Source organism: Ammodytes marinus (genome assembly GCF_949987685.1).
Source record: "Ammodytes marinus genome assembly, chromosome: 9".
NCBI classification, from domain to species: domain Eukaryota; kingdom Metazoa; phylum Chordata; class Actinopteri; order Uranoscopiformes; family Ammodytidae; genus Ammodytes; species Ammodytes marinus.
The window spans coordinates 21,196,648-21,222,001 of NC_137213.1; the positions used below are offsets into that span (position 1 = coordinate 21,196,648).

At 41.9% G+C, this 25,354-nt stretch overlaps 1 protein-coding gene across 2 annotated transcripts; it reads right to left on the bottom strand.

The window, feature by feature from the left end:
• Positions 1 to 528: 528 nt before the first annotated feature.
• yeats2 (YEATS domain containing 2) lies at positions 529 to 25,110 on the bottom strand. 2 transcript variants are annotated; one of them, XM_080034645.1, is made up of 30 exons: positions 24,973 to 25,110; positions 24,448 to 24,553; positions 24,237 to 24,334; positions 23,984 to 24,076; positions 23,634 to 23,873; positions 23,386 to 23,504; positions 21,884 to 22,045; positions 19,315 to 19,426; positions 17,496 to 17,540; positions 17,239 to 17,407; positions 16,749 to 16,994; positions 16,062 to 16,229; positions 15,188 to 15,279; positions 14,242 to 14,427; positions 13,873 to 14,101; positions 13,459 to 13,617; positions 12,753 to 12,889; positions 10,515 to 10,661; positions 9,782 to 9,970; positions 8,179 to 8,566; positions 7,913 to 8,047; positions 7,591 to 7,722; positions 7,079 to 7,217; positions 6,705 to 6,781; positions 6,512 to 6,591; positions 5,058 to 5,262; positions 4,275 to 4,510; positions 4,061 to 4,135; positions 3,848 to 3,921; positions 529 to 3,059 (listed from the first exon to the last, which is right to left on the bottom strand). In XM_080034645.1, the coding sequence occupies exons 2-30, from the start codon at positions 24,545 to 24,547 to the stop codon at positions 2,951 to 2,953; spliced, it is 4,341 nt and encodes a 1,446-aa protein (XP_079890771.1). In that variant the 5' UTR covers positions 24,548 to 24,553; positions 24,973 to 25,110; the 3' UTR covers positions 529 to 2,950. The 2 variants fall into 2 exon arrangements, with proteins under 2 accessions (XP_079890771.1, XP_079890772.1); XM_080034646.1 differs by having other exon boundaries at positions 24,448 to 24,549; positions 24,973 to 25,106.
• Between the last annotated feature and the right edge of the window lie 244 nt (positions 25,111 to 25,354).

The following is a 25,354-nucleotide window of genomic DNA, read 5'->3' on the forward strand; positions in this document are numbered from 1 at the left end:
AAACAGCTGTTCTCCAATTATCCAAAATCCTCCATGTCGACAGTTTTCATGGTTGCTATTTATTTTGTAGAACATAATAATTCCTGTGGAAATCGGTTCACAGTGAGGTGTGAGGATTATCCAAGGCAGCACTGATATGGTTTCTGGAAAGACAGATTTAACAGACTGTCTCCCCCTCAATCATAAGGGTGGTGGCACAAATACAAAGAGGCAATTTGCAAGACATTAAACATTTTTTTTCCAAAACTATCTGCAAGGCTAGATACCACTAGGTTATGTGAGAAAACTTGACTTTTGGGTGAACTGGCCCTTTAACTCTGCGGTATAACAGGTGCCCAGATAACTATCAATGCTTTGTTGAGAGACAATCCAGATATCTCTCTAGAATCAATCATGATAGTACAAACAAGTTCCACAGGTTGCAAGCAATAATTCCCCAAGATTTTTTTGCTTTTGTTTATTACAAGAATATTGATTATATTTTTTGGTTTGCACTGAAACGTGAAAATACAATGTTTAAGGTATCTTCTACACTAATTTGGTTGAACAGGCATCACAACCACTCAGGCCACAAACTTCAAACACACTTGTCCAATCATCAATACATTAACATTATGCAAAGCTCCACATGAAACAGGATTACAAAACACCACATCGGCCGACAACACACACACACACACACACACACACACACACACACACACACACACACACACACACACACACACACACACACACACACACACACACACACACACACACACACACACACACACACACACACACACACACACACACACACACACACACACACACACACACACACACACACACACACACACACACACACACACACACACAATCAAACTCATTAACCTTTGTGAAGACTACATCCACTATCCACACATATTCATACACACTACTGTTAGGACATTACTGTTTGCAGTTATTAGATAAAAAAATAAAACAGGATTTGAAAACACCATCTATTTCATATTGGTCATATACACTGTGTACATTACATGATTAATACATTATGGTTCTTAAACAGAACACTTAAAAAAGCACTTTCTACTGGCTATCAAACCTGGTTTGTGAAGGAGAAGATAAATATGTAGAGTGATGTCTTGAATTCATAATGACAGTATGATTGGTTCCTCAGAACTGAACGCAGACATGGGTTTTTTCTCAGCAGAATTGACAAAAGATCTCAGTTTCATAATCTGTCTGCAACTTAAAAATCCAAACAGGAATCAGTTAACACTTCGTAAGACCCTTGGAAAACAGCGGTATAACAAGAGCCATAATGAACTCTGCCAGTTAAAACTGAAATACATGCAAGGCTGTTCATAATGACGGACCATAAATTGTCATGGTTTTTAAAGGAGTAATCTGTTTGCTTTGCCTAAAGTAACCGCCAGATGTTACGATCAACGTGATTGATAAGAGGATTCTAATACTCAGTTCATAGTGTTTCCAACTTGCTGTAAATCTGTGGTTCACCTCTGCTTGTTCTCAGTTCAGGGGACGTGACAGCAGGATTAAGAATAATGGCAGGGACAGCTGTCTCCTGTTATTACTAAGCCCTGTAAGTCACTCAGGCTTCATTCCCCTGAAGACTAGCTGGCTGTCAAGCAGGACACACTTCATCATTAAAATAATCTTGTTATGAGGTACGCGAGAGCACAACGGCCCTCTTACGCGCCCCACACACATCCTACCTCTACTGCGCGTCTACCTCGCGTCTGCTTCTGACTTTTGGTCACAGACAGTGAAATCAACGTAGAGCGAGCACACATCCAACCTCAGACGCACTGCTGAGGCGCGTCGGAGGCACGTCTGCAGCGACGCTCCCCTTCACCTCAGGAGGCTCGCCTATTTTTTTCTGAGAGCAGCGCGTCTCTCTCGCGTCTCTGTGCTTTAACTGATAGAGAAATACTCTGTTGACAGTCATACCAGCAGCATTCACTCTAGTTACACGTTTACCCGGTGTGTTTATTTAAAAATAAAACATCCCTCAGTCGTATACGCGAATAATCCCTTTATTTCACGATTTAATTGTGCAATCAAAATCCGAGGGATTTAAACCCTAATTTTCAATTAGTTCTGGCATTTCATTTTTGGATAAATGACACATATAGAGATCCAATATAGTGAAGAAATAAAAAAGATCATGAAGAGCGCAACAGTTTTCCGTTGCTCTATCTGTGTCTACGGCCTTCTTCTTCCCCGACCACACACACCCCTCTCTCTCACGTATAAATCAGTAAAGTGATTTTTGAAATACTCTGCTGAGAGTCATATTGACTTCATACTGGCAGCTTTCGCTGTAGTTTCACCATTTCCTGGTGTGTCCCCTTCAAAATAAAACTTCCAACAAGCGAAAATATGGCAAAAAAAAAGAAAAAAAATGGCAATGGGGCGCATGGATTACTGTCCAGACTCAATATAAATCATATGCATCATAGATGACATGAAAGAACTTCATTTTTAATGGGAATTATCTATGAAAACTCTATGTAGAAAGATAGGGCTTTTAGAAGCAGCGCTGCAGCAGCAGCTGCTGAGACGTTGCATGTGTGTCCGAGAAAAGTCCGAGAGAGGCAGCAGTAAGGTAACGCGACGCGCTCCAGAGGTAGACGCAGGATGTGTGTGGGGCACGTTAAAATCAAATAACAGGAGTCCCACAAGGCCGCTTCTCTGGAAACCAAAAAATGTGACAATATACCCAGAGTATTAGAAACACTTGTTTTTCTGCTGCTTGGAGATGCTTGCTGCTATGATCACAGAATGAATACAGTACATGAGTTATTACTGCGGGACCTGAGGCAACAGGACTACACCCAGGTGCCAATCTCCACACAGCAGAGTCTCTCTGTTCATAAGCAGCCGGTCAGACGCTCGTCACATCTCTGTGTCAGCTACCAGACAGTGTCTTTCTTGTCATGCCTCAGTTGTCTTTAGACAGGTAACCCATGTGTGTGTTGGTGAGGAAGTCACAGGTTGGGATTCCACTGACCGCCTGGTGGATGTTCATGGCCGTGATCTCTCTCGGTGCCCTGCAAACATCAATGGAGGCATTCTGAAGTCCGTTATATCAGTTCAGCGCTGTCTAACATCATGCAAATGGAACAAAACATTCCACAAGACAGGACTGCAAATCTACAAATGTTTAACCAGAGGATATAATAACCAAAAACACTTTGAACAATTTTTTTTTAACTCAACAACAAACAGGGATACTATTTACTACTACTGATATTTTCAAAATAAAAGTTACACTGCACACCATGATGATGATGTCACAAAGTGCAATTACCTACTTGTGCGTTTTAATAGTGTGTGGACAACAATTGAGCTCTATAGCACAGCAGAATACCATATCAGGCTTTGGATAGACTGAAAATATGTCTTAGTAGAAGCCACTTAAAAGTGTTTTTTGGTGTTTTTTTATGGTATTTGGAGATAATGAGAAATAATACCGGCAGGCTTAATTTTTAACATTGGGTTTACATGCTAAACATATAAAGCTCATGTGGTGCTGTGTGTCTACAGAATTCAACCAAATACACCAAGGCATTATTCAGCCATTATTGAAACATTGTAAGATGCTTAATAAATAAGATTAATTATTTGGTTCAACAATGTTATAATTATTTAAGATTTTTATTTTTGTGGAAAAGATAGGAAAAATATGAGTAACAAACTGGTAGTTTGGAAAAAGGTCGTAGATATACTCAATCGGATGAGTGAGAAATGGAGCATTAAGCAGGTTGCGTGTTAGAGAGAAATAGAGAGAGAGAGAGAGAGAGAGAGAAGGAGAGGGGGAAAAAAAGCAGAGGCTGACCTGTTCTGAGGGGATTTGGCGTAGGCCCCAGCCAGAGCTTCTCTCAGGATGTCACTGGCAAACTGTTCAGTAGCCTGCAGTGCACACGCACAAAATCATTAGTCACAAAGTAACCAACTGTCTCGTACAATGCAGAAGGAATGACAATATTATGAGGTTGTATATTCATCATTCTATAAATCTGATTCCTGCTCTGTGTGTTTAGTGACTGACCTTCAGAATCATGGTTTCGACTACAGGAGCAAACACATTCTTCTCCACCTCCACTGGCTGGAAGTTCACCCCGATCTGAGAGAGACAGAACATTTGAGGAAAGTGGTTCAGCTTCTTCTAGTTAAAATGTGGATCAAAAGCAGTACAATAACTTGGATGTTATCAGCTCTTCTTGTATTTTGAAATTTTCATCAAGCGAAGAGCAGCTCCTCACCAGCTGAGCCGTTTCCCCGACAAACTGTGCAGACACGCCGGGGCCCAGGTAGAACTTAGGCTCCGGGTCGGCCTCTTGCTCCTCCTCTTTGACCTTCAGTTTCTGGCAGGGAGGCGTCACCGTGACGATGTCCACTATCTCGTCGTCCGGCTCCTCCGGTTCCGTCTTCAGCAGAGCTTGCATCTGCTCCAGCCGCAGCACCAGCTCCTCACAGCTGCTCAGAGTCGTCGGACACTCTGCCAAAAAAACAGATTCCCATGTAAATTTAACACGCCATCTCACAAACAGCAGCAGGAGCATCCACACTTGCATTTGTTTTTCTCTCCGCGGCTTCATGTGCGGCGGTGTGTTTAAAAGGAAAGGCGAGAGATTTGCTTTCAACAATCCGACAATTAAAAATCAAGAGATTTGTGCAGGGAGAGACAAGGAGAACACAAACACACTGTCTGGCTCAGGCAGGTGTGTGACTCACTGACCTGAACAGGCCCCATCTCACACTCTTTAGAGACAAAAACAAAACAACAGAATTAATGAGAAGTCCCTTTTGAATAAAACATCACTGGCCTCCCCTCACACAATGCTAGACTGCAAAACACTTTGCCGGACCAATTGGTAACTGCGAAAGCACAACACCCACACGTGCACCGCTGAAGGGGAATAATATTGATCCACTTCGAGTTGTTGAAAAATAGAATAGAATAGAAAACTGCAAAAAAAAAAACAAGCCACAGAAAACATGTGTAAAAAGCTGTGAATGCATCCAAAATGGCCACTCAATCTCACCTGGCTCGTTGTCTATCTGCGTGAGGATGTCCTCAATGGACTCGTCGTCGTTCTTGCGTTGTGGCTCGAGGTCGGGCGGGGTGTAGCCTCTCTGCCTGCACCACTGCACCACCTCTCTGGTCTTTGGGGGCGTGAGGGCCTGCAGGCGGGGAGAGCGGTCCAACACGTCCTGCACAACCCGCTTTACTGCCACCGCTCGCTGAAGCTACACAGGACACGGGCCAAATCTATTAGGTAGGACTGTAACATCAGGCAATCCACACAGCTCGACATGCATGATGCTAGTCTAACATAGCTTAGCCTACCTTGCAGTTTATCGTCCCCTGTCTTACTGTTGAGGGTTGTGCTTTTCAGTCCCATGTCCCAATAGGTAAATGAATGACCACCAGATAAAAATACCAATGTCTGGGTTTCAATATGAGAGCCTTTAAAAAGGTGGCGTGAGCGAGGTAGAGTCTGCTAACTGTACGTACTGTGTTTGTGCGCTGAAAAAGAAAAAGTTGAAATACAGCCAACGGACATCTTGCTAGCTACGTTGGGCCCCCTTTTGTTTATATTCCCTCAGTTAACATACCAGTTTACAGAGCCTAGGCTGTGTATTAACACCCGATTTTCTTTTTTAGCACTCACACACCGTACGGACAGGTAACGGATCGCGAGGAGATATGCACTGATTTTAACAACAAGAATCCAGAATCGCTCACTCCACCTTTATTAGTAGTAGAAAAGGGAACAGAGAGTTAAGACATGGGCTGGTCTGTATGATCATCAGATGCACAAATAAAGGAAGAGATGAGAGAGGACAAACAGGCCGAGATACACACATCTGACCCGAAAGATAGGGAGACACAAGGCAAGCAGAAAGCTCGCTGAGTCACGGACATTACAGATGCCCTCATCCTGGAACCTGGGGAGTAACTGTTAATGGGTGCTGTCACTCTGGGATTTTAACAAGGTTAAATTAAACCTTTATTGCTCTGCGTGCAGGGCAGTGAAATGCGTTCAATATAAAACACCTAATTCTGAGAAAGAAAATGTACCCAGTTTTCTCTTATTAATGTTAAACCAAGGAATAGTTGCATTTAATGATTATTTTAATTATTGGAGGCTGAATATTTCCCCAGTCAGTTTGTTGGCCAGCTCTCCAAAACCCAAAGATATTCCATTTTACTATCATATATAAATTAAAACAAGCAACTACGCATAATTGATGTTGGATTGAGGACATTTTGGCATTTTTGCATGAAAAATTGCTTGATGATTTGCACAAATTTGCGTGATTTAATGAATAACAAAAATATTTTTTGCATTAGTTTTTTTCCCTAACTAATGTATATATCTCAATTAACATATCGACTGAGGTTCACCCAAAGGCACAGATAGTGTACAGAATTCATAATCACACGCACACACACACACACACACACACACACACAACAACAACAAAAGGTCACCTCTGATGCTCTGCGTTTGCCAATACTCCAGGAATAATACTGTTCAGTTGATGAGGCACAGAACGGATGGGAATCTTCAGCTAAACAAACAAACAAACAAACAGCTTGATAAACATAGTGTAGTTGCTTTCAGTCAGCATGAATATATAAAGTTGGTGTTGATGCCAACCAAATGGAAGGCAAGTCCACTCACTCTTATCTGGCACAATCAGAGGGAACTTCTTCACCACAGCTGTCAGCAGCTGCATCATGGTCTCTACGTGCTCAGTGCTGAGAAGGCAATCACAAGTGTCAGGTGTGCTACCAGAACATATTCAGTGAATTAGCTGCCTGGAGGAGGATGTGTTTAATATGCCGGTGTGATAGCTTCAACTAATGAAGCTACGCTATTTTTCAGGTTTGGTGGTGAAAAAACAACACTGTACACTGCACTGATGAGTGGGTGTCTGTTTGCAAAAATCTGGTTCTGCATGTGCATCTTTCCTCTTAACAGACAATAAATGATGTACCCTGCGAGAATGTGCGATAGTTTAAAGCAGCTTTGGGACCCATTATTATCGCACTCACTTGATGAGGTCGTGTGCAGCGTTGTCTGCCCCTTGCTCCTGCTTGACCGTGGTAGCTGCAGAGACCACATGGACAGGAGCGGTCACCGGGGGCGACGGACCAGCTGTGACAGCTGTGCCAGCACCTGGTTCTGTTTTCACTGAGGCAGCACAAAGTGACAGCAGAAAGCAAGTGTGAGAGAATTATTCTTTAAAAATGTATGCTATTAGTTTATGTTTAGTTTATGCTAAACTGTAGTTTAAGCTATGTCGTTATTTGCTGTGCGTATTAAACACTTATGCATTTGAGAAGAGCAACATTGTATCCGAGCAAAACTAAAAGTTTAGGGGGAAACATTTGTTGCTCTGTAAAATAAGATATGTTTCCTTTCGATATCAGTACACCAACTCACTATTGTATTGCAAATACAAAAATATTATGACAGAATAGAAAAAACAATGGAAGTTGGGAATAAAGGGGGGAAAAGAATGAAAAAGAGGAGAGGCGGTGGAGTGTGTATGAACCCCTCTCACCTTGTGCCAATGGCAGGGCAAGGGAGGGGGACGCCTGTCGGGCAGGACTTGGGGAGGCTCCAGCTCGAGCTGCTGCAGGGGTAGAGGAGGAGGAGGAGGTAGGAGTACTGGAGACTGGGCCTTTAGACACCACTACACACAGAAGAAAACACATGTACACACAAACACTGGATGGATCAATGGCCCATTAAAAAAATAGGCATAACTAAGATGAAGATGAGAGGGGAGGAAAATGGCTTACTACAGACAGAGAATAATCTATTGCATGTTTGAGTGCACTAGATAAACAATTTTTCAAAATGGCTGACTGAGGCGTACACACCTTTCCCAACAGGCATGAGCAACGTCTGCAGCCCTCCAGTCCCAGAACCGACCCCCAGCTGCTTGAGCTGGTTGGCAGGAATGGTTAAGACTGTCTGCTGGGAGCTGGAACCTGCAGAGTGGATCTTCAGCATACCTGGACAAAATACAGGGCATTTCAAATGAGCCGTTTGTGGCTGGACATGTAACATATTGGTTCAAATAATATAATTAAACACACATTTAAATGAGGTGATAAATGCAGCATGAGGTTTTCTCTATGCATACCTGAGAGAGTAGCACCTGTCTTCCCTCCTCCTGCTACCACTCCACCCACTAACGAAGTTGCAGTGACCAATGACGCGCCACTGCTTTTGGGAATGCCCACCACAGTCCCCACCCCTGTACCCTTTGACATGGTGACCACGGGCATGTTGGTAATGCCTTTGGCAACTGTTACTACAGCTCCAGTTGAGCCCACAGCATTCTTTGTCATTGTGGCAGAGTTGCCAGCACCTTTGACCAAGGTGGCGCCCGCCGTCTTGGACAGGCTGCCTGCAGCAGCAGCAGCGGCAGCAGCAGCACTGGCGCTCTTGGCTGCACTGATTACTGCTGCTTGGTTGGCTGCCATCAGGAGCGACTGGTGCTGAGACGCAGACTTCCCAGCATCAGCAGCCTGCGCGGAACACACAGAAACACATCTGTCCGTCAGGATACACGGTTATTTTGCACTCTTTCCATGTGTATATTGGTTGACTAAGGGAAAGTACAGCAAAGACTAAAAAGGCACTCGTACTATACTATACTTTTTGATATTGCTCTGGTGTGCAACTGAAGTGTGTAAAACATATTTCCAAGATACATCATGGGCAACATAAAGTGACCTATTTTATGAATTAATTAGAAAAATTAATTAAAAATCAAATTTTTTTGGATGAGAATTTTCCACCTATAGAGATGTGATAATTATTTACCGGTATGTGACAAATCCTTATCACATAATAAAGTGGTGGTTAGAAGGGAGAGAGAGAGTGCAGGTAATTTAAATATAGTGAAACAGGACTTTTGATTTATTTTCTTTGCTCTGGTCATGTTTGTGTATTCAGTGCCGTGCAACTCCCAGAGTGAGATATGCTGAGCAGGTCAGTGGTTTTATGGAATTCTCAAAGACAAAAGAGTTAGTTTTTCTCATGAAGAGTCCTCGAAATTCAATTAAAAGTCCTGAAAGGGCAGTTTTTCCAAAACAGGAAAACCGGTGATGTAATCCGTATTTGTGTTCACAACAATATTTTGATTGCTGGAGAGTTTTTCTGTTACATAAGAAATACACATTTGTTTTTGCGTGTTGGAGCCTCAAGGAAGTCCTTTTGTGTGTTTCAATTTCCCTAGTTAATGAGGCCTGGCCACTGACTGGAAGCAGTAATCACCCAAACCAACATCACTGCTGATGAACTGCATGGGGCTCTTCACACACCATCTTCATTTTCTGCTCACTCTGACAAAAACAACACTTCCCTTGCTACTGCAGTCACATTGAAACCCTTCTGTAGTATACTGCAGAGGCAAATCACAACAACATACAACAGAAGTGTGGGAAAAAAATAAAATCCATCTAGTGGGATTATTCCTTATGAAAAAGTATCTGATTTGAAAAAAAAATCTCAGAAAACCTTCAAACAAATCATTTGTATATTAGCAAATAGATATTTGATTTGGTAGAAATTGAACTAGTTCACTATACAAAAATGGGAAAAATAAAATGCACACAAGGAATTAGGGTACTTTAAATCCATTATTAATGAAACTGCTGTTTAGTTTGAATTGATTTTCAAAAAAGGAACAGCTGACAGGCAGTATAAAACTGAAAAAATATCAGTACTGTGAAACTGGCCTGTTGTTGGCTGCCTGCTGCTGCAGCGCTGACAGAGCCTGGGGTGGAGCTAGCAGCAGTGATGACTCCGCCTGTCATCCTCAATGTAGTCGTGCCCGGCTTTGACAAGTGGCCTGCTGCCGCTGCTGTTACTGTCTTAACAGAGCCGTCAGACAACTTCACCTGTGCCCCTTGGGAGCCGCCCACCACCTGTCAATCATAGCATTCACAACGTTGAACTGAGGATCAGAAACTAAGAGCAAACCTCCACTAAAAATCCATTACAACAGTCTATATTAACATACTTAAAACTGGCGAATGGAGTGACCGAAAATTAATTAGCATAGTAAATCAATAGTAACCAAAAGTGAATTTTCTTTGCAGACTTTGACAAACCCACACTTTTGTTTTTGTTTTTTCTTCAGCAAACACTCCAAGGATGAGATCTTTAAGGAATGTTAAACCATCGTTTTTGCATGGGTCTAAAAAGCACATCATCAGCCGGAACTCACAGAACCCATTCATATAATGACGGCTAAATCCTGCACGGCTGGTAAATCTGGTTGAGTCAAGTGCTACTCAAAAAACTGTACTGGTTATTGTCCTGGGAAACCCTCAGTGATTAACATCCCAAAGACAAACCAGGCGGTTAATATCAGACAGCGCTTGTGACACAGTTAAGAGGATACAAACCTATTTGACATTTCAGATGATACAGTAAAGCACTTCACTATGTCTTGTTACGACTACTGACCTGAGCCAGGATAGCCGCCTTCTGTCCTGCCGTCACCCGGATGGCCTGCTGGGTAACACTCGATGGAGACGATGCTGCATGTCCTGCGGAACTGGAAGTTCCTTGCTTCCCTGAACTATGCGCTGGCTGGCCAACCAGAAATGTGCCCTGGGATAGAATGGATAAGCAGGGTCTAGGGTTAGTGTTACAACATGTTACTCTGATTAAATTCAAAGTCAATTGCATTTTAATGGCCTAAATTCACCTAGGTAAACCACACAGCATTAAAAAAAACCGAGTGATTGATCTTTTTAAACTGTATAGTACATTAACATTTTTATAAAGTGTAAGTAAGGTAAGATGATTCTAATTATGTAAATGTTTATATTACATCAACTGTTTCATCTTTTATATATCCTAGTAGTTCACGGAAACTTCAATTAGTCTTCTTTGATATAAATTCATCAGCCTGTGTGAGTGTGTGTGTGTGTAGACTACTTTAGCTGTTTAGGGAGCAAACACAAAATATTTAAGAACATTTGTAAAAGATAAAAAACACTCTTAACCTTCAAGAATGATCATTTAAGTGGAAAGACCCCAGATCCTTACTTTAAATATACCGTACTTTTCGGCCTACAAGCCGCGACTTTTTCCCCGTTTTTCGACCCTGTTATTACACAGCACAGTATATATTCTGTTGCTACTGGGGATGGGCGTTAGTAATCGAGTACTCGAGTACTCCTCGTTTCAAATGATCTCGATTGGTGGATGAGGAAAATCGTTTTTTGTTTTTTTTAGTGTTTGTAGCCTTTAGGCCGGCCGGCGGGCCGCCCCTATTTTAAAATGTTATATACGTGTACAAAACGGCACAAAACGGATATAAAGTTTAACAAAATTAAATATTTTGATCCAAGTTAAATAAACTAAGCGGAATTGTGTCAAACAGAAACCGCAAATAACTGCCACCTCCGTGCAGCGCAGCCAGTGTGTGGTCTCCACAGCACCGCGGAGCTGAATGCGGTGCTGGAAAACTTGGAAAGTCACGTGAAGAAGCCAGGCTGACTTCGGGCACATTCGAGCAAACGACATTTAAGAAGCCTTTATTATGGAATATAGGATTGAGATTCAAAAGCCGACGGTGTAACGTTCCGTTAACGAGGAATTAGTTGCGGTAATTAGTCACGGACAGGAGTGAGCATTACGCGGTTGGATATACTAGCCTACTACTTCTACTGCTTTGGTGAGTTATTTAGCCTATCTATGTGTTTAAATTGTAGGACAATAATTTTATTGTATTTGCTGCCCTTCTTATTTTAAATGTCTATTTTGAATGTTAGCCAACTACAGCCCATGCTTTTTTTCTCTCTTTTTTCTCTCTCCACTGCAGACCTACTCGATAGGTTTAAATTGTGGCCCGCTTATTTAATTACTTTCAGTTAGGAAAATGTGTTTTAAACTTGTGGAAAATAAATCCTTAATATCATATGGCAACTGTGACTGTTTGACATAAGCATTGAGCGCTTTATTGCGGTCAACCGTTCTGTAGATATGCCTTGCGTTCTAAAAATAGAAAAAAGTTTAACGAGGAATCGATTGATCCTCGAGGAATGCAAGCGATCACACCAGTAGCGAAAACACTCGTGCCCATCCCTAATAGCTACTATTGCACAAAATGGTAACACTTACGTACGTTATGCAAATATGCAACTTGTTTGTTGAAATGTGGGAGCTTCCTCAAGCAGCCATCTCTTTCCCGACAATCCCCTCTGTGCACGAACTTTTACATATGGTAATTAAACATTATAACACCTGCGGCTTATTGTCCAGTGCGGCATATAGTACGGAAAGTACGGTAGGTGGAAACCTCTGGAGAGGACCTCATTATATTCTGTTGGCTTAATGCACAGGCAGCACTGTTCTAAAGCTGCCTTAGGGATCAATGCTGCTATAATGAATGTGACTAATTAAGAACACATCAGGCAAAACCTCGCTACTGGAATACAGAAATCACGAATAAAGAAATAAAATGTGCAGACTGCATGAAAGTCTTGTCATGCTGCATAGGGAATAAAACCTACAATCACTATCTTTGGTAAATGTGGTGATTGAATTGTTATTGAATGAATAATGTGAAAGCACACTTAGACTTTGATGAAGCACTTCAAAGACTGCTCAAAATACATCAAGGAGAGATTTTATATAGAGTATATACGTATGTCTGTAAGGTTTGAATTATAAGTTGAATGTGTTTCTACCCACCTGTGGGGTCTGTTTAAGGATATAGGACGTATAAGAGAGATTAGAAGGCAGACTGCTGGATGAGGAAGAGGAGGAGTTGGAGTTGGAGTTCTGAGAGCCCCCGGCGCCTGCCGACGAGCTGCTCTGGGACTGCTGACCTAAATTACAGACAGCCACATACACAGACACATCAGTATCAAATCGGATAAACAATCCTATTATTCTTTAGCTCAAATTACAGCTCATCTTCCGTTTATCAATTAGTGTTATTTGGAAAAAGAAAGAAAGAAAAAAAAAAGATTCTGAATGCAATTTGTATTGCAGATCAAATGTGGGATAAATCCCTTTAATCTCATTGTAATCTGACACGCACATTAAATAAACTGGTGAAAGAAAGAAATGGCCATAACTGACTCACTATTTGGAAGGTAGTTAAGCAAAAAAAAATTTTCACAAACTTTATGATAAGCCAGGAGCAATAACACGTTTAATACAGCAGTCCACAACTGGAGGCACTAAAGAAAATGTCAGGGCGGAATTCATTTGGCCATGTCACTAACCTTAGATACTGTGAGTCACCTACACACTCATGTATTATCTTCCATTGCTTTCAAATCATTCCAAAAGCAAGCTCCTAAAATCCCTTATAAAAAAGGGAGGGGGGGGCATGACAAAATGTTTTGTCTGCATTTAAAAAAAGTTGATATTAGGATGTAGCGTGTCTTACTTGCACTCGAGGCTCTGAGGATAGCTCCCTGTGGGATGAGAAGCAGCTTTCCCTTCCCTGAGGGGTTCTTACTGTTGGTGGTCAGGTAGAGCTTGGTGCCAGGAGGCAAATTAGCCAGATTGGCCAGATTGTTTGCTGGCAACTGCAGAGTAGCCATCACTAAGATAGAAACATTCAAAGAAAGAAAAACACAATTAGTCAGCCCCTTCAGAAATAGGACTGCTAAAACAAAACTGATAAATTATTTTATAAAATAATTAATAATGACTTTCACATACTTTCTAAATTGTGCACGAGTTGATTATTTTGTAATGGAATTAAAAATAGTTATTGTAATAGTTGAACAAATACTTGTGCTGCTTTAGAATCACATGAACCAGTGCAGCACTAGTATGTGTGTATGTGAACTCTGACCTCCAGTCTTGCCACTTGAACCACCAGCAGCCTTGGCAGCAGCTTGCTGACCGGAGAGGCCACTGGCTCCACCGACGATGGCTTTAGCAACTCCCTGAGCCAACACCTGCTTTCCACCCATCACCTTGGAGACAGAGGGGTTGCCTTTGGACACCAGAATCTGTCCACTGCTGATGGCCACCTGTTTGACTGCAGACTGAAGCGTTGAGCTAACGGGAATGCCTAACATCTAGAAATGAGAGACATGACAAATGTAGTTTTGAAAGACTATTACTTTTGACAGCACAAGTTTATCAAGTTTTTTTTATTATCTGTGAAGGATCAATGTGCTACTTTGTACAGGTGTGTGGGAATACGAAAGAGCTTGACCTTGCTAGTTGTGGCCCCTGTGGACCCTCCTGCTTGTTTCTGGGCCGACATGGAGATCATGTGACCTCCCTTCACTGCGACAAACTGGTGTGCTGCCATCGTGGCAGGATGCTGATGGCTGGTTACTGTAGAAACCATCTGCTGCTGCTGTGTTGAGACTTCCCCAGGCTCCTGCTTGATAATAACCTGCACAGGAAGTGAGGGCACATGGAGAGAAGGATTGTAAACAGGAACGCCACACTACCTAGAAACCACAACAGGTTGTAAATATTGCAGCTGTTTTGAAGTAGTGTAAATGTTACTCTTCAATTAAAAACTCATCATTTAGTGATTTAATAAGATCATTTCTTCATTAGGTTCCCCCCTTTTCTTTTCTTTTTTTTTATCAGACATTGCAGGGAGAGATGTGTTGCTTAAGACAGATTTGAAAAATCTGCGTCATCATTTATTCATCAAGCATATGCTTTTTGAATTCCCTGTATGTCCCAATATGCCCTGGCCTTCACTACTACTGAAGAAACCGGCAGTCGACAACTGACACAAGTGGAGAATCTGAGCCGAGGAGAGTACCAGTGTGATGAAGTAGACATTTGGAGTGAAGTCATATTTCCTTCCTTTGTATTAGGTGATGGGATGATGAGCATGTGGGAGTGAAGGAATTGTACACCAGTGCAAACCAAGTGAAACAGAACCATGCAATGTTCTCTGCAAAGCTCCCAGCAGCCCCTCCTATCTCTACAGTGATGTCCTATTTAAAATAGCTTGCCAAGGTCTTCACGTCTGCTGAAGATAGCGCCCTGGTTGTCTATTAATATCACCCTACTTGGTTAAAGATACAGATACTACAGGAGGACAGACTTTTTTTTTACACATTGGTGGGAACTGATCAGTGAAAGGAGATGATTTAGTTCATAACAATCCATATTTAAAAAAGATTGACACTCACCTTCATCCCAGAGGAAAGGAAGGTGCCGGTGTGAACTTTGGGGGCAGGTGAGCGAGTGCCTTGAGCAGCAGACTGTTTGGCTGAAGGGCTTCCTGTGGAGTCATTTACACACAAACACAAACACACACACGATAAGTCACAGATGGGGATGACTGTACTGGTGATGTCGCGATGCAGTTTCTTCTTTTCACTTTTCTACAGACATCAAAGGCCAAAGTGTGCGTGGGGTGACAGGTTTCAACCAGGGTTACTCAGAGTGGGTACTAATGCCAAGCTTTGGCTGCTGCATTCACACACAGAGCCAAGCAGCGTGTGGCTGAGAGAGTGTGCAATGTAGTTGAAAGATCCCCTAAGTAGAATATGAACTGATGCGAGGAAGAAAATCAACACATATGAAGACACGTGAAAACAAGCACACATGAAGTGCACAAGTGCTTCATCTTAAAGCCAACTATCATCTTTTAAGATAATATGGCAAAGCTAGTTTTACATTCTCCTAATCTGGCAATGAAACACAGCAGCGCAGTCACCATGGTAACCTCTCATCCAGCTACCATGCTGCTGGCTCACCACACGTCACACTTTATGAGTGCAAAATGGGGACAAATAAGAGAGACAGAGGGACAGAGAGAAAGAGAAAAATGAAGGAAGGGATTACAAAGAGCAAGATAAGAAAGTAAAAGGGGGGTAGAGGAGGGCGAGGAAAGGAAAAGAGAAGCACCAAAAACAGTGAGAGAAATAGAGAAAAAGTCGAAAGGGTATTGAGAACATTCGTCACAGCCATTTTTATATTCTATGTGGGCGGCTCAGACACAGCGTTGGGTCCATATCCGATTTTCCAGAGGCACTTTACCACTGAGTAGGAGCAGTGTACCTGTGGAGGCGGCCGAGGAGGAAGCCATGCCGATCACCTGGCCTGGCTTGTCAACAATGATGTAAGGGTTGTTGAGCACCGAGGAAGCGCTGTGCTTGGTATGGACAGGGGTGGAGGTGGTGGGCGTGCGAGGCAGAGGCGAGTGGCTCGGGGTGGAGATGGGAGAACCTGTGGAGGCAAAACAGTGCACAACCCTTTAGATGAACGATTCTGCTTAAAGATGTTATTAACAATTTACATACAGCCGTGGAAAAAATTAAGAGACCACTCCAAATGTTCAGTGTCTCTTGTTTTACTATTTATAGGCATATGTTTGAGTAGAATGAACATTTTGGTTTTATTATATAAACTACTGACATTTCTACCAAATTCACAACAAAAACATTGTCATTAAGAGCATTTCCATGAAGTAATGAAGGGATGAAGATTGAAGAAAAATCCAGACTGGTCTTCATTTTTTCCACGGCTGTATAACAAGCTTTGAGTAAATGAATAAATTGGGACTTGTTATAATTCAGCCCTAATAAAGCTTTCTTTGGGCAAATTATGAAGATATTATTTCTCGTAGGTTGGTTGAGAAAATGATCTGGTGAAAGGTTGTTGAGTCTTATTTATGAAGAAGGCTGCATTAAAAAAGAAACTACTCCTTAAAGAACCCTGAAGTGGCCACTGGGTGGAGACATTTACCTGAAACTATTTTACAGCTCATGGTGATTGGTTGGAAGGATTTCCCGGGAGACTCTGCGGGGCTGGGAGGCTGCTGCCCCTGTGGGACAATCTTGCAGCTCGCAGTGATGGGCTGAAATGCAGAGCTGCCATGGGAACCCAGAATGATCCTGTCACCGACTTTGGTTCGAGTTGGCGTGCGTTCACCAGCGATAAGGCTGGAGCTGTGGCCACCCGCAGACCGCCCCGGCTCTGCTTTGATGAAGGCTAGAAGTAAATGAGAGGATTTATTTTAATGTGTTCTCCCTTTCAACCTCATCTGGGAGATAAAATACACATTCTGAGACAAAGTTCAAGATGTAAAAATAGACTGTATCAGCTACACATGGCTTTTAATTCAACAAACACTGTGGCGACACCGCAACCCAAGCTGATTTGGGGTAAGAAAATAGTAAAAGGTTAAACTGATCAAATTTTTAAAAAGAATAAATGTTTTTTTTTGTGTGTGTACCTTTGTCTACATTGGCATCATGTGAGATGGGAGAAGGGGAGCGTCCATAACTTTGGGCCGGGGGGGCGGTCAATGTGGGGCTGGCTTCTCTGTGAGTCACCTTGGAGGAAGAAGGCTGAGGGATGTAATCCTCCCCAAGAGAATTCCTATGGAGCTCCACGTCAACAACCTGGAACAAATATAGCTCATTGTCAGGTTAAGGCTCTTGGGGGGAGGGGGGCAGTTGCAGGAAACAGAGAAAAGTTTTTATATCTTACAGTTTCTGCCCCAAGTGTCTGCAACCCAGTGTATGTTCTGTCCAACTGTAGGAAAAGAAAAGAGGTCAAAATAAAGACTTTTTCAGAGCTTATGTTATTAAGTAGAGTGAATTGGATAATTTAGTTATACCGTATTTTCCGCACTATAAGCCGCACTGGACTATAAGCCGCAGGTGTTATAATGTTTAATTACCATATGTAAGAGATCGTGCACAGAGGGGATTGTCGGGAAAGAGATGGCTGCTTGAGGAAGCTCCCATTTATTAACATTTCAACAAACAAGTTGCATATTTGCATAACGTACGTAAGTGTTACCATTTAGTGCAATAGTAGCTACTAGGGATGGGCACGAGTGTTTTCGCTACTCGTTTGATCGCTTGCATTCCTCAAGGATCAATCGATTCCTCGTTAAAACTTTTTTCTATTTTTAGAACGCAACGCATCTGTCTACAGAACAACGGTTGACCGCAATAAAGCGCTCAATGCTTATGTCAAACAGTCACAGTTGCCATATGATATTAAGGATTTTTTTCCACAAGTTTAAAACACATTTTCCTCACTGAAAGTAATTATATAGACGGTCCACAATTTAAACCGATCGAGTAGGTCTGCGATGGGGAGAAAAAAAGCATGGGCTGTAGTTGTAACAAAAACAAATAGCCACTATAAGTCACCATTTAAAATAAGAAGGGCAGCAGATAATATAAAATGATTGTCCTACAATTTAAATGCATATAAATAACTCACCAAAGCAGATAGTTGTAGGCCTATATCCAACCGCGTAATGCTCACTCCGTGTCCGTGAATAATTACCGCGACTAATTCCTCATTAACGGAACTTTACACCGGTCGGTTTTTGAATCTTATCCCCATATTCCCTATTGAAGGCTTCTTAACTGTTGTTGGCTCGGAGCGAATGTGCCTGAAGTAAGCCTTGCTTCTTCTTTTCTTTCCAAGCGGAGAGCACCTTGCATGCTCACCTGGAGTCTACTCATTACTAACTGAGAGTAACAGGTGTCATCTCCCCTTTTTATAAACGTAACTTTACCATCTGCTTTGAAATAATTGGACAGTTATATATTCCTGAAAATGTTCTGGAGAATGGAGAGACCGTGTTCAGCTCCGCGGTGCTGTGGAGAACACAGGCTGCGCTGCGGTGGTACGGAGGTGGCAGTTATTTGCAGTTGATGTTTGACACAACGCTCAGTTTATTGCACTTGCATCAAAATATATATATTTTTTTTTAAACAGAACATATACTGTACTGTGTAATAACAGGGTCGAAAAATGGGGAAAAAGTTGCGGCTTATAGTCCGAAAACTACGGTAATCACTATTCATGGCTGGGATGTCCAATGAATTATAGATGCTTGCTCATACATCATAATGGCTCACTAACTGAAATTACATCTCAAGACTTTATCATCTAGGTGTAATATACAGTATGCCTCCAGCAATGAAGCTACTAACTGTGTTTAAGTCTCTACACTATTTATTTTATTTTGCTTTAAATATTACATTTTATATATGTGTCAAATCTTTTCTCACACAACAAATATCCTTTGTGATCCTATCCTATGAATCTTATATTGTGTAAAAGTATGGTAAAGTCTCAACGCAAGTTAAGTAGGCAGCTTATAAGGGACAACAAATGTTTATTAGTTTCTATTTTACTATTTACCAGTGCCATTACAGAAGTCATCACAAATACATTGAGTCTATGACAGGCTCAGTTAAGAGTGCAAGTTATAAAATGATGTGACACAGTCTTAAAGAGGAAAACAAGCTGAGTGATGATTGGGTCCAGAATCTGGTCTGACCTTTAGCTGGTGGATGATGTCGATACGTTTGTTCAGAGTGTCTTTGAAGTGGATCTGAATCCTCACAGGAAACTCACCCCAGCCGCGACGTGTTAAATGAAAAGGAGGCTCGCTGAGAACAGACACATTCAAAAAGACCCATGAAACGTCGTCAAAATACTAATCCGAGGGGTTCAAACACATTGAGGATGCATCACAATGATTTTTTTTTTAATTACTAAGCCATTACCCTGGTTTCTGGCTCACACATTGAACTAAAATGTCTTAAAATCAATGACTTGAAGGGCTCTCAACTTCTCCCCCTTTGAAGCTTGATGTTTGCATGTATTGCCCCAACAGAAACGGATCTCAGTGCCTGCATTTACAAGGGCATATGTTTGTGCAAACATATTAAAAGGATAGCTCTGTATTATTGAAGTGGTACTTTTGCATAGATGGTCTGTTGCCTTATGGAGATGACAATCAGCCGAGTCATTATAAAGAGTTTGGGGGAGAGGTCGGTGTAGCAGAGGTCATTCTTGAACTGTTGCAGACAGGGCCAGCAGAAAAACTTATTTTCACCGGATATATAAAATGCTTGCTTAAAAAATAAATATCCGCTCAATTGTACACTAAATGTAGGAATTAACAAATCATCAAAGTCCTAATGACCGTAGAAATGAGAGGCTTTATTTAAACGCTGTACATGCGTCGCTGGATATGGGGAATGTTTCGGCTGTAGACAGAAACTAACGGAGGAAGGAGGCTCACTGTAGACTACATTTTCTCTAGTCGGTTTGGCAACATGGCAACGAGTATACAGGCTCATGAAATGCAATCCGAACGCAGAAGCTGTTCCCATTGACAACGCTATCGGGCAGGATATCCTTGGTTATCATTTTAGCCGTCAAACCACAGAGATTTTCTGCAGGCTGGCTCACCCGCTCATACTGGCGATTTCTCACTGTGAAATGCTGCTTTGCCCGGAAGAAGGCATAAGTACCTCATACAACCCCACTTCAATAATACTTATTTTAAAGAAGCCTACACCCACACTACATGAGTGCTGCATTTTAGTTTTTTTCTAACTTCTAATCATCCTTTTATCTATATTCAGGCAGTGTCAAGAGTAAGTTTAAAAGCCCCGGGCCTGTGTGGGGTTCAACGGGAATGAATACTTGCGTCAGTCAGAGGGAGCTTACTAGCTGCTGCTACAGCAGTGTGAGCGCCCTGTCAGCTGAAACAGCCAGGGGGCTAACAGCTCAGGAGAAGGATTGTTGACTGATGAAAGTTTAATTTATTCAGAAGAAGCCATTGGCAACATAAATCCTTTGCCACCTTTTAAGGATAAAAACTTAAATGAGACATCTTAACCACAGACCCTGAGGCTGTGAGACTCCAATCAACACACTGGTGCTTTAGGCTATAAGGCAAAAAATAACAACACGGTGTAGTCTGACTGACTACACCGTGTGTTTGAGTTAAGTAGGTGTGCCCACTATTAGTCACGTTGATGTTGACTTGTAAATCTGAATCATTGTGTACTAAATGACATCACAGACCCCTCCTAATTATGTGCTTGTGTACAATCTGGATAATGAATAACAAAAAATGTTTTGCATGACAACCAGCCAACGGCTAAAGTTAGCTGGGGTAAGTGTCACTCAGAGAGACAAATACTTTTTTTTTGTACTTTCAACTATGTTTGACAGGGACCAGATGAGTGAGCTGAATCATCAAATATCCACAAGGGGGCAATATTTAGGCGTTTCATAAAGGTCTGTTTACTGCTGAGTCTGTGTTACACAAGGTGAATATCAGCAGTCTGTCAGTTGTCCTGAATTAAGTGTCTGCTGATGATGAAGACAGTCTCAGCCTGGGGCTATTATCCAAAATAGTTTTTACTTCCTTCAGTTTAGCAGGTAAAAAGAAGGCAGTAGGGACATTTAAAACCAGCCTCAAGTCTTGGCTGAAGTCTTAACAAACGTGCCAACACAAATGATTGCTGGAGCTGATGTAGGAAAAAGTAGATTAGATAAAAGGCAGATATTTACAGGGAGTATAGTGTGTTGTCGGACTATTTGCATTGCAGTTCACTAATAATATGCATGTTTTTATTGACATATGCATTGATTTACATTATATAGTTTTATAGGGATTGGGTAATATTGTTGTAATGAATTTATTCTGTATCGTTATATCTGCCTGCCCAGCGACAACAGATGCAAATTAGCTGCTTGCTAACTCTGGTGCAATTGTTTTAAAAATTGTGTGCTGTCCCTGTATAAAAAAAATTAAATAAAAAAAAAAAGAGAAAGAAAGTGGTGCAGGGAAAGAGGTGGGGCAAACTAGTGATCTGATATAATAATAAAGGTTAGAAGTAAACATTGCGTCTATGGGAAATAGGACACAGTGAGAGAAAAGCTTATTGGAACAAGTTTGTCCATGAGGTAAACATATAAAACAGCACCTAAGTGCTTATTTTTATAACACACGAGGAGCCCTGCCTTTAACAGAAAAAGTGTGCATGACTGAGGAGTGTTCACACACACACACACACCTTGTCTGTCGAAAACAAACTTGCACAAACCTGATTTCCACTAGGTCGTTAGGTTTGTAGCTAGGATGCAAGAAGAACCAGACTTTCTTCACAAAGTGGTTGATGCTGGGTTCCCTCCTGGAGCCCCTGACGTATACCATCCACTTGTGGGTAGATTGGTCATTTTCTTCCCTCGTATCGGGGGGAATGTACCTGAGATTGGGAGACAAAGGGGGAAAACAGCAAGAGGGAATAAAGAATTTGCAGCAGTGAACGTAAGGGATAATATATAGCGATCAGTCTAAATGGAGTTAAACACTTTACAAGGACATGTGTGATATGCAGGTGGGCAGGTAAGACTGTAAAGGAATCTGTAGTTTTTCTTCTGTAATTCAGGAGAACCTATCTTGAGCAAAATCAGGTAAGAATAGAGGATTAAGGGATGACCAGTTGCATGGGTCAGGGACAGATGTTCAATTTAAAAACAGACAGATTATTAAAAATAAGCCATGCATGCATATTTTGTGCAAACAACAAAGTTTAACAATCTGAGTGCATGAAATGCATTTAAAGGACAACATTTGAGGACAGTTTGTGTCAACTTTAACTCAGCCAACCCTATTTATCTTTCAGTCACTGTGTAAGAATTTCATGTCAGGTTCAAGCTTTTATTATTATTAAGAACTATGCATTGTAGCACGTGTTTGCTAAGTGACTACCCCTTTAAGCGCTCACAGACATTTAGCGCTCACGAGATACATGGGCCTTGTCAATCAGGTTTCCTAGAATTAACACGTGCTCTGTATTAACTGTTTTCTGTTATCTGTATCCAATTACGCCCAGTGGGAAATAGATAAAGTAAAAACATAACATTTTCAAACTGCATCATGTATGGGCTTGTAGCACAACTGAAATTCGACTCAGCTCTTCGGTGCACAGTCATGTAAAGATTCAACTGAACGACTGAAACACAGAAAATGAGACCCAACTATTTAGGGAGACCCATGCCTGTTTTGTTTCTGTTATATGTTATTTACTTATACTGTTTTCAATGTATATGACCAATAGCACCTTTGACCTTTGTGTTCTAAACAAATGTGCCTTTTGAATATTGATACAGACAATGCCATGTCCAAGTTTTTTTTGAGAGCTGGTTGTGTTTATTTAGTATTGACCCAGTCAAATAAAGAAACATTTATTTGTTATCTGAAACGTATCAATAGTTAAAAGGTGGGGTAAGTGATTCTGGAGAATGTTTACATACCAGCTTACAGAGCCTAGGCTGTTTATTAACACTTGTTTGTTTTTTTTCACCGCACACATAGTACGGACAGCTAGCAGAGATATTCACTGATTTTTACAAAAGAGTGATTTGTCAAAAAAACTATCTCCAGAATCGGTTACCCCAACAAATGTGATGTTTATACAGTCAGATGACTGTCTGACAGGCTCCTACCCTTCAGATTGGAAAGACCTGCTCAACGACACACTGAGTCAGAATAGAAGGAAGATTGAGTCAGTGAGTGAAACGTTTGCTGAGTTTGGTTACGTACTTGGACACATTCCCCACAACGATTGTCTTCTTTGCATAGAGTCTAGAGGCCTCGTTTCCGGTAGTGTGGTAGGTAACCCTCTGCTCTGCTCCAATAGACAATGGCACACCAAATGTGTCCTATAACAATAATCGGAGAACATAACACGCATGATTAAAGATTAAACGAGGCAAGATGAATGCTGATCCTTGCCTCACATGCATTTTAAAGCAATCAATAACCCTGTCATCTTTGTCAGTTGAACTCACCTGGCCAGTATTGCGTCCAGGTCTGCGCTCCTGCCTGCTGCTGTCCTCCCTCCACACTCCCTCTCCCTCTCCATCCCGCTCGGCTCCCTCCCCTGGCTGTGAGAGGGTCTCAGACTCAGAGTGAACCAGAGAAGGAGTGTCAGAGCCCTGGTTGAGAGGGGACGAGGAACGGGACGGGGACTCCAGGAACCGACGGATGGCTGGATGGTTCAGCACGGCAGGGTCGCTCTTAGTAGCATGCTAAAACACAAGAGGAAATGGTGGTGGTTGTTGATGCCACAGTACTTAAGGACTGCCTTAGGAGCAGCTGATATACCTGTCAGGGTATGAATGAACACACAGGCATTTACCTCTGGGAGCTTAGTTATTCCAGCATTGGCGTAGTAGTTAGCCACAATGCATGCCCTTAGCTTATCCATCATCCTCCTGGCTTCATTGAGTCGCTGCAAAATAATGAGAAAACAATCAAATACAAAACACTCCTCTTTATACTGTGAACATACAACACACTTCTGTAAGTTACTCTGTGTATCAAACGCTGTATGTTCTGCATTCACTGAGACAAAACAAGTCAAATAAAGAAGAAGAAAATCATCCAGATACCTGACTTATCACATCTATCTCATGCTCTTTGTTCTTCATCTCCAAAGAAAACTGCTCCCTGATGATGGTTTCAATCTTCTGCACTGTTGCTTCTCGGGCTGACAAAAGCAGGAGGAACATATATTAAAACAATGGGCTCACCTGAGAACGGTCAGCTGTCACAACATGTCAAGCAGGTGCACTGTTTCAGTGTTCACAGGGATGAACTTACCATCATGTTCAGCCGCTTTGTTTCTCTTACTGTTTTGGACCAGCAAAACGTCCTCATAGTCGGGATCAGTGCCTTCTATTTTCCTTTTAACTCCCGACATGACTGCCTGTGAGGAAGAATATATTAGGGAAAAGTGCCTTTCCAAACAGCTAACGTTGGCTGGTCACATCCATGCCCAGTTGTGATGTTATTAGCATCGAATTAGCCGGCTAGCAAAGAGGCTGCCACTAACAGCTAATGCCCAGAGCTAACTTTAGCACGGACTAGCTCACCGGTTAGCTGAACTTCTCTTATTTAAGAATTGTTGGCACATTATTCGAGAAAAATAAAACCCTTCATTTAACACGAAAACGATCAATACTACGCCTCCGGATGAGTCTAGCGACCTCTGTTAGGAGCCCCGTGCATGTCGCTCGTGCAGCCGGCAGCTCTTTAATGTTAGCAACAGCTATCCTTGTTTGCTATGCAGCTAACGTTAGCACACGTTTGTAGACACCGATTTAATTGTGTGAATCGCAAACTTACTGGAGTGCCCTGCGCTGCCGAGCACCGTTTCTTTGCGAGGCGTGTGTTTTAAGTCAGTGAGAACATGTCCTTTGGGTTACGCTATATTCAGCTCACACACTTGTGTTTAGTAAATTGCTAAATCTCGAGATGGACAAGTAAGCTAAACAGTGGGGGAGTTAGCCGTGCACTTTAGCAACACAGCCACCAGGGACCGCTATTCCACAAAATGATGGTGATGGTAGCCTACTCGAGACGGGAACACCCATAGGAGCCATGGAGCACTCAGAATGCATTGTGATCGTTTTGGTCTTTTTGTTCACTGGAAAAAGGAAGTTGGTTGAGATGAAAAAAGAGATATTTTAAAGTATTTAACCTAGCGTTGCCTGCCAGATATGAATGG

Coding starts and splice junctions, on each gene's coding strand:
- yeats2 (XM_080034645.1), bottom strand. CDS start 24,547: ATGTCGGGAGTTAAAAGGAAAATAGAAGGCACTGATCCCGACTATGAG. Junction 24,077..24,236: donor AGATAGATGTGATAAGTCAG/GTATCTGGATGA, acceptor ATTATTTTGCAG/CGACTCAATGAAGCCAGGAG. Junction 13,618..13,872: donor TTCAAGTGGCAAGACTGGAG/GTCAGAGTTCAC, acceptor TTTCTATCTTAG/TGATGGCTACTCTGCAGTTG.